The sequence below is a fragment of the Bos indicus genome, chromosome 8, assembly GCF_029378745.1.
Source record: "Bos indicus isolate NIAB-ARS_2022 breed Sahiwal x Tharparkar chromosome 8, NIAB-ARS_B.indTharparkar_mat_pri_1.0, whole genome shotgun sequence".
Lineage (NCBI taxonomy): Eukaryota > Metazoa > Chordata > Mammalia > Artiodactyla > Bovidae > Bos > Bos indicus.
The window spans coordinates 75997528-76007095 of record NC_091767.1 but is presented as its reverse complement, the minus strand read 5'-3'; the positions used below and the strand labels follow the sequence as shown (position 1 = coordinate 76007095).

The window sequence follows — 9568 nt, the reverse complement described above, 5'->3', positions numbered from 1 at the left end:
GCCACCAAAGAGGTGACAATGTGAACTCTCTCTCTCTCTCTCTCTTGAGCTGACAGCACAAGGTCCTCTGCTCTCAGCCAGACTACAGCCTGCTTACTGGGTTCTTAGAGCTGAAGCCAAGGAAAACAGAGAGAGGAAGGGGGGCAGGGTCAGGTTCCATTAGACAGAAGGGGCCAGAGGGGAATCCACAGACGGGACTTGGAGGGGATTTCTGAGTGGGGAAAGTGAAAGTTCCGGGCCATAAATAGAAGGAGGCCCCAGCTTCCTCTGGCTGCCACACTCACGTTCCCAGATCCCTTCACACCCTGCACTTGCCAGCTGAGCCTTGACTTCACGGGGACTCTGCTCAGTTCACTAGCTCACAGCTCACCAGCAGTCAGCCTTCCGCTCACTCTCCATGGCATTCCAGACAGCCTCACTGCTGGCCGTCAGCCTGCTGATCCTCTGGGTCTCCCCTGGTAAGAGTGAGGGAAAGCATGGCAGGGGCGGGGGCGGGGTTGGTGGCGGAAAGGAGCGGGATGTCTAGAGCTCAGACTGCTTGCCACTGGATGTGAGGGACCGTGTGAGTCAGGGTTGCATGTTTCAGTGAACCTGGCGGCTCCCTGTGCCTGTGAGTGGGAGTGTACCTGAGCCCCCAAATTCCAGTGTGTGTCTGTCTCTTGGTGTATCCAGAACCTACGATTCCCTCTCTCTCTGCAGGCTCTATTGCCTGCTGCCTCAGTTTCCCAGGCAGGAGAGAACAGTCTATATTTGTTTAAGGTGGGGAGAATGGGAGACACTGAGCCAGGGCTAAATGACCAAAAATTTTAACAATTCCTAAATTCTACTAATGTCAGCTTCCTGCTGCGACCCTGCCCCCAGCCTGCTCCCCAATCCACATTCATCCCTCCACGGACACGGTGACCAGCATGAATTCTCCATCTTAACTTCCTGTGGGGAAGTTAAAAGGACTTGGGAGAGAAGAAGTTGGGGTGATCCAGGTAGCAGAAAGTCATCTGCGGGGCTCAGAACAGCAGTTGTTGGCAAATAGCGCTTCAATTTATTTAGCAACCACAGGTGGCGCTAGTGGTAAAGAACCTGCCTGCCAATGTAGGAGACATAAGAGACATGGTTTGATCCCTGGGTCAGGAAGATCCCCTGAAGAAGGGCATGGCAACCCACTCCAGTACTCTTGCCGGGAAAATTCTACTGACAGAGGAGCCTGGTGGGCTACAGTCCATGGGTTTTCAAAGAGTCGAACATGACTAAAGCAGCTTAACATGCAGGGCCATATTGGCTCATTACTGGATGAGGATTAATCTGGTCTAGCTGCCGCCACACCCAGACAGATGTCCTTAACACCAGTGAGGGCTATGACCTCCCCTCCTCAGGATCCCTGTATCTTGACACTAATCCCACCCTAGCTCTGGGAGGTGCCAACGACGCTGAAGACTGCTGCCTGTCTGTGACCCAGCGCCCTATCCCTGTATTCCTGGTGCGAGCCTACCGCTACCTGCTCCTCAAGGATGGCTGCAGGCTGCCTGCCGTCGTGTGAGTTTTAGAAGGAGCCTGTCTGGCCTCACCTCCCCCATCTGCCCCTGGTGCAATCCACTCTCACCTCCTTATCTCTCTTCTCCTTGCCAAGCTAAACCCCTGCAAGGAAGTCCCTGAAATAGGTTCCCAGATGTGGTCCCCAGTCGTTGACCTTCCCACCTGGGCCTGCTGGGAAACTGGGTTCCAGGGCTGTTTTCTCTGATCTCTGACCTTTGTCTCCAGGTTCACCACGCAGAGAGGCCACGAGCTCTGTGCACCCCCAGACCAGCCATGGGTGGGTCGCATCATCCGGAGACTGAAGAAGAACTCTGCCAGGGCAAGCCTGACCCTTCCTAGCCCTGCCTCCTCCCTCCAAGCCCCTGCCCAAGACCTCAGTCCGTGACCTTGCCTCTCTTTCCTCCCCCAGAGAAGTGTTCCAGCAGTTACCCTATGACAGCCCAGAGAGAGCTCTGTGTTCTGAAGACAGAATGTGAATCACTGAAGCCCTGGGGAACCAAGGACTAGAAGGGAGAGACCAGGCCCCCTGCCCTCCTGCATCAGACCTGGCCTGGCTGCAGCAGGGCAGGAGTGTCATTGTGAGTGTGAGTGTGAGTGAGGATGTGTGGTAAAGATTGCAATGTTTCCAATAAAGCCCAGCTGGTACCCACGAGTCTGTCTGTCTGCCATGTGTTTGCTGCCTGTCAGGGAGGACAGTGATAGGAAAGGGGAGACAGAACGGCAGGATTAGTTTCCACTCTGCAGCCTGAGCAAGTTCTACCTAACACCCTGTGTTCTCAGGATAAGCTCCCAGGATCAGGCCCCACCTCTTCTCTCCTCACAGCCCTGTCACACTCCAAGGCTCAGCAACACTAAACCTGTGCCGGTTCCCTGAACGACCCAAAACTCTCTCAGGCCTCCGAGTCTTTGCTCTCCAGGACAAGTGCTCAAGCATCCAGGTCTCTCAGGGATCTGGTGTTGCTGGGGGCAGGGAAGGGAGTGGTTGGGAACCAGCTCTCATGGCTAGGGTAAGGGCAGGGGCCCAACTCTATTGTTGGAGGTGAGGGGGTTGGGGGTGAGGACCCATCCACCCACACCATTCCCACTCTCTGGAACACTCCTCTCTCTTCTGCCTGCCTGGCTTCCCATCTAGGTCTGGATGACTCCTCCTCCAGGAAGCCTTCCTTGACTCCTCCACACAGGGTTAGGAAGCCTTCCTTCCTCCCAAGCTCCCAGGGCCCTCTGCTCCTCTCCTCTTGCAGCACTCAAGATGCTGAGTTATAGTTGCTAGTTGTCGTGCTCGCTTCGGCAGCACATATACTAAAATTGGAACGATACAGAGAAGATTAGCATGGCCCCTGCGCAAGGATGACATGCAAATTCGTGAAGCGTTCCATATTTTTCAGTGGAGGTGTAGAGTCCTAACCACTGGGACTACCAGGGAAGTCCCTAAAAGACTGGACTATAATGAAGAATAAATTAGAAACATCTCAACTTCTCTCGTACATAGACTGTACCTAAATAAACTTGATTATTCACCAAACAAAAAAAAATAATAATAATAATTGCTAGTTGTCAGCCTTCCTGAACAGGGATCACATCTATTTTGGTTTCCATTGTCTCCCTGGTGTCCAGCACACTGCTTGGCACAAGGTAATCAGTCAATAAATATTTGTCTGGAGAACAGATAAATATGTAAGAAAAGGCTCAGCAGCCAGGGGTGAGGGCCCATCTGTCCAGATAGAATCTCACCTCCCAACCAGCCTCCTCCGTCACCCACTCAGTCTAACCCAGTTCCAGCCCCAACTGGGTCCATATGGCAATACTGGGGCCCTGCTTCTCAGGGATACTAACAGGCAGACCTAGGAGTCAGAGGTCAGAGTGGGAGAGGGAAGAAAATGGAGCAGCCACAGAGCTGGGAAGATTCAGCTTGAGGGCACCCACCACCACTTCATAGCCACATGGGCTCCAGGGACTGAGACCAGTGGAGTCGCAGGGAAGGAGTCTCAGCTCTGGGAGATGAAAGCCCTTGACTCGTGGAACATCCCACAAGGCTTCTCTGGGAGGAATGACCTCCTCGTGCTCAGGAAGTCCCCTGGGGAGGCTGGCTGGTCTCCCGACTTTGGCCCCTAAGGGCTTGTCTGGCAGGAAGCTGCAAGTCTGTGCTCTTGGGGTTGGGAATGACAGCTAGTACACCACACTGAGCATCCTCGTCTAGGAACAGAGGCCACCACCATACCATATTCCTCATCTGGTCACACCTGGGCAGACCTGGGCAGATAGGGGAGGGAAGCAGAGGTGAAGGGGTTGTGCCAGCCCTCCTCACTGGACTGACAGCACAGAAGCTTCTTTCTCACCTCTGCTCCTAAGAGTGGGCGTTCAAAACCTGAAAAAACCTCGGAGACACAGGAGTGGGTGGGAAAGGAATAGTCTGCAAGAACAACTGGTATAGCCAGGAAACTTGGCTCTGCTACCTGTGGGAAACTACCCATCCATTCATGCATCCATGCAGCCATCCATCTAGCTGTCTCTGCACCCATTAGAACTCCACCCATCCACCCACTCATTCCCCGCCAACTCATCCGTCCATTAACCCATCCATTAAGTCAGCCAACCATGAAGCCCCAGAGATCCCTTTGGACCTGGGTCCTGCACCACAGCAGACAGAGGACAAACACAGGTGGGAGCCAGGCACATCCCCACACGTCCTCAGTTCCCAGTGAAGCAAAGCGGAGTTCAGTCTGCCACTGGGGCAGATACAAACTCTCCTTCTGGAGGCTTGAGAAAATAAACAGATGGAGTAGAGAAGGTGAGGGTAGGAGTCCTGAGGAGGTATTACCAGGACAGAGCGCCCCCAAACACACCACCTCCCTCATACTGCCACTGTCAGGGGAGGGGACACAGAAACAGGTCACAACTCCCCAGTCCTGTTTCTATCCCTCACTGTGCAAATCCAGGCAAGTCCTTTCCTGCACTGCCCCCTCCAAGGCCTTCCTCCCCACATCTGTCATGTGTGGGCAGCAGGAGAGGGTGCTGAATTTTTAAGAGTCACTCCAGAAAAGACTTAATTCCTGACTATTTGAGTCTTAGGCTAACCCACCCTCCCAACACTCACACAGGCTCCCCCAAAGTCATGCACATTCAGAAAGGTCCCCATTTCCCTGGGGACCCAGGGACCACCCTCTAGGAATGAAGCTGAGGTTCAGGAAGAGAGAAACCGATCCAGGAGCTGGTGAAGTGGCTTAAACAGCCCCCTGCTGAACCCTGGAGACCTGGAGGGAGAAGAATTTCCAAGAAGCCCAAGCCCTCCCAGCTCTCCTCCAGCCAGTGCCCTCCCTCCTGGCTTTCTCCCTCCCTCTTTTCCCCACTCCTAGCTACCAAGCCTCCTGGGCACTGGGGCTTCTTCCCTTATCTCCCTGCCAGACACAGGAGGGCTTAGCCCAGCAGTCTGTGACTTGTCCAGATCCACTTCAAAATTCTCAGCATCTGATTTCAATACCTGTCTTGTTTCGCTATGATTCACTGACAAATGCTGAGACTTTATTTCTCCCAAAGTTCTGAAGGGCCAGCTGCCGACCTACCTGCATGACAGCGAAGAAGCTGCCAGGTCTCTGTCTGAGGGATGGGGTGGACTTCTAGCTCCCTTACCAGGATATGGGAGCCTGCTGCCTGCTTCTAAGTGGATACCTTCCTCTCTTAGGCACACGATACTTGCTATGGGTTTAAGGCCGGCAACTGAGTGGCAGCTCCCTACCTGAAGGCCTGTGGTCCCAGCAGCTTACATCTCCCTAAAGGGACATGACATCCTTGCTCAAGGAGCTCCCAGCCTTTTTATCCACCTCCGTGGTGAATATGGAGGTGAACGGTATGGGAAAGAATCTGATGCTGGGAAAGACTGAGGGCAGGAGGAGAAGAGGGCAACAGAGGATGAGATGGTTGGATGGCATCAACTCAAAGGCCATGAGTTTGGGCAAACTCTAGGAGACAGTGAAGGACAAGGGAGCCTGGTGTGCTGCAGTCCATGGGCTCGCCAAGAGTCAGACACAACTGAGCGACCGAACAACACAAACAAATGGTGAATATGGTGGACAAAAAGCTTCCTGTCCACAGGGGAATTCCCTGGCAGTCCAGGGCTTAGGACTTGGCTCTTTCACTGCTGGAACCCCAGTTCAATCCCTGATCGGAGAACTCAGACCACACAAGCTGAGAACAGCCAAAAAAGAAAAACCTCCATGAAACAGTTGCCAGTGAAGAGGACTGGGCCTGTCCATCTCCATTGCCAACATTGTCCTGCCCAGAGCCTGGCACAGAACAGGCCTAGCGCACAAATGATTATCAAACAATGGAATTAAACTTGACCCTTTCCCACGATTACCCCCCCACCACTCACACCTGGAGCACATCCAGTTCTCCAGACAGCAGGGCTGTCTCTGTTACATGGCTAAGTGTTTGCTCAGAGCCAGCTCCATACGGTTTTGATCAGATTTTCAACATCTCGTGTTCAATTTCTCGGCAAGCCCCTACCACATAACCCCTTCTCTGGCATCCGGGAAACTCAGAAACAGACAGAAAACCTTGGAAATAAGAACTTCATTGGAGAGCAAGACTCCCAAGTGGGGAGTTTCCTCCAAGAGCCTCTCTGCTGTAATAAACAGGCACTTTTCTGGTCAGAGAACTTTCTTGATGGTCCCTGAGACTTTCTTTGTCCATGTGGGAGGACTTGGCTTGGTAGTACTAGCTAAACCACCCCCAGTGCTTACTAAGTACTGGACACTGCTCTTCAAGTGCTGGTATCATTCTTAAGTTGTAGCTGAGGGAACTGAGTTGCAGAGGTTAAGTAACTTATCCACGCTGCACAGCCAGTAAAGTAGCAGAGCTGGGGGATCCCAGCTGGGCAGTTCAGCTCCAGAATCTGTACTCTTAGCTACCACACATAACACCTCGCTGAGGTGACCCACCTCCTAAGTAAAAAATGGGCAATAATACAGCAGGGGCAGGTCTGAGGAAGGGGCCCTCAGAGAACATGAGAGCCACGGCTTTGAGGGCTGGCTTTGGGCCAGACTCCATGCTGAGTCCTTTATGTACATTAACACTGCATCTTCAAACAACCCTATGAGGTGAGATCACTCATCCCGTTCTATATATGAGGAGACTGAGGCACAGAGAGATAGAATGAGCTCTCGAGTCCACTCGACTAGTGAGTAGTAAAGCTGAGACTGCAGTCCAAGTCTGCCTGGCGGGTAGCACTTGAGCTGAGGGCTGGCAGCTGGGATGGCCAGATTGGGTGGAAAGGCTTGGTTTCCTAAGAAAAGCTGGGAAAACATAAAAGAAGTAGCTGGTCCTGTGGCTAAGACTCCATGACTCCAATGCAGGGGGCCCAAGTTTGATCCCTGGTCAGGGAACTAGATTCCACATGCCGCAACTGAGTTTGCAGGTCACAACTAAAGATCCTGGGTGCTGCAACTAAGACTTGGCACAGCCAAATAAATAAATATTTTATTTTAAAAAGGACAGAAGAAGCTGGAGACCTTGGGCAAGATCCCAGTGCTAGAGCTCAGACACAGACATGCCCCTTGGAGGCCTCCTGGGCTGACCTCTCCAGCAGAAGGGGAGCCTCCCTCCCCTGAGCATCCAGGAGAAAGTGGGCACAGGTTCTCCAGGTCTGCTCAGGCCTCAGTTTTCCCAAGAGTGGAGAGTGGAGAAGGGGCTTAGGCTACAACTGTGCCTATCTTCTTACCTCCATTCCCAGGGGAGTAGCAGAGGCCAGGACCTGGTAACATTGAAATGAAAGGGGGAATGGAGGGCAGGGCTGGGACCCAGAGGGCAGGGATAGGAGCCTGTCTAGGGGTTTGGTGGGCAGGACTTCTGGAAGGAGTAGGCCTCTTGGGGGCCTCTGATCCAGTCTGGCTGGAACCCCTGCAGGGCAGAGCATCTAGGGGCTGCAAGGGTGGGATCAGACTCCTGAAGGAGCCACTCTGACAGCTACTTCCATCTCCTGAAGGGCCAGGCATGGGCAGGATGGGGAGGAGGACAAGGGTGAGGGTAGAGTCTGAGGATCAGAGTGGATGGGGAAGTCAGACCTCCCACCCTACTTCCATCCCTAGAATCGTTGAATCTTCCATGGCTCAAAGGGGAAGCAGGAGATATGGGCTGCCCTGCAAAGTAGTCCAGTCAAAGTAGGATGGCTATAACCCTAGAAGCTTCAACACTGCCCTGCCAGATAACAGGACCCACCCCACCCCACGTCCCCACAGTTCTGGATCTCAGAATCACACTCACTGGAAATCTGGACCCATCACCATCAAAACCTCTATCACCTTGCCAACCTCATACCTGTCAGACCATGATTTCAAGGATCCTCCCCCAAGAGGAAGGCACCCCTTCCTACCTGTAGGGGCCCAATACTGTAAAGCCCTTCATCAATTAAGGAATCCTGGCAGGACATCCCATACATATTGGTGTCCCCATTGCTGACAAGATCTCCATTCATGTCAAGGTCCCCTCATTACTATCAGGACACCATTCCTCTTGGGAAATACTATGCCTGTCAGAAATACCCCAGCCTGTCAGGCAGGACGGCAGCAATGTACTGCTACAAGGACACCATTTTTCCATGTAGCCCATGTAAATGGCACCTCCTGGCATGGCAGCCCTAAGGGGATCAATGAGTCCCCTTAGGGTCAGAGTATCTGTTAATGCAGGGTCCTCAGTGATTTAAAGGCTGCCATGACATAGAGCCCCAGCCCTGGTGAACCCTTGTGTCTAAAGTGATGCCACATCACTGTCTGGAACTCAGAATATTTATTCATACCAGGCACTGCTCTAGGTGCTAGTGGTACAACAGCCAGCAAGACATACTATCTTGGGCTTCAGGGAGCCTAATGTAATATTTTGGGGATTCTACAATGAAAGATAAGCTCTATTGATAACTGAGACTAATATAATAGGAAATCCCTTAAACATACAAAGGGGTTAATATTGTGTGCAGTGGGAAAAAAAAGATAAATATCTCAATAGGTCATCCTATGGCTTTCCAACAACAACATGCATCCTTCTTCCCAAACCCTAGACTTAACATTTTAAGGCTATCATCTAATGTAAGATCACTTTTGTCTATACAACCAAAAAGATTCACTGATTCCCAAAGATAGACTCTTCAGAGCCTTGGCAATTGCCACATCTGTCTTAGCTTGGGCTGCCATAATAAAATACCATGGATTGAATGGCTTAAACAACATTTATTCTCTCACCGTTTTGGAGGTTAGACATTCAATAACAAGGTGCCAGCATGGTAGGTTTCTCTTGGGAGCTCTCTTCCTGGCGTGCAATGCCCACCTTCTTACTATGTCATCACAGGGCAGAGATCTCTCTCTTTCCTCCTCTTCTTTGAAGACCACAGTCCTATAAGACTAGAGCCCTACCCTTATGATTCCATTTAACCTAAATTACTCCTTAAAAGACCCTCTCTCTAGACACCATCACATTGAGGCTTAGGGTTTCAACATATGAATTCTTGGGGTCACAGGACATAATTCATCCTACAGCAAAAGCCAAATCTAAATCCAAGAACTCAGAATGACATCCACCCCTCCTCTAGTCTTGTTGTAATCTCATCTCCCTATTCTACAACACGTGGTGATCATCAGCAGCACACCTGATTGGCCGGGATAGGCTGGGTGATGCTGCAATAACAAAAGACATCTAAATCTGAGTGACTGAACACAACAAAATTCTATTTCACCTACATACAAGGCCTGTGGTGAGTCTAGGCGATCTCTAGCACAGCTGTGCTCCATATGGTGGCTCGGCTCAACATTCCAGGCTGCTTCAATCCTTTGGCAGGTTCTTTCAGATCAACACATGTTTCCATGATGACTCCAGCCAGGCAAGACAGCAAGGGGAACCCTTCTTCAAATGCTCCTATCCACAAATGACACACACCATTTCTGCACACATTTCACCAGCTAAAGTGGGTCATACACCCATGCCCAACTTCAAGGGAGCAATTGCCAGGAGGGGAAGCAAACCAGAATCTTGGTGAGTGGTAGTAATATCACCA

The 9568-nt window shown here is 51.6% G+C and overlaps 1 protein-coding gene and 1 non-coding gene across 2 annotated transcripts; both read left to right on the top strand.

Moving 5' to 3' along the window:
* Positions 1 to 238: 238 nt before the first annotated feature.
* Positions 239 to 2182, top strand: CCL19 (C-C motif chemokine ligand 19). The gene is made up of 4 exons (XM_019966462.2): positions 239 to 458; positions 1404 to 1530; positions 1756 to 1849; positions 1940 to 2182. The coding sequence occupies exons 1-4, from the start codon at positions 398 to 400 to the stop codon at positions 1964 to 1966; spliced, it is 309 nt and encodes a 102-aa protein (XP_019822021.1). The 5' UTR covers positions 239 to 397; the 3' UTR covers positions 1967 to 2182.
* A 623-nt stretch (positions 2183 to 2805) lies between these two features.
* LOC139184735 (U6 spliceosomal RNA) lies at positions 2806 to 2912 on the top strand. Its single transcript, XR_011568290.1, has one exon. It is a non-coding gene; the product is annotated as a U6 spliceosomal RNA (small nuclear RNA).
* The last annotated feature ends 6656 nt before the right edge of the window (positions 2913 to 9568 follow it).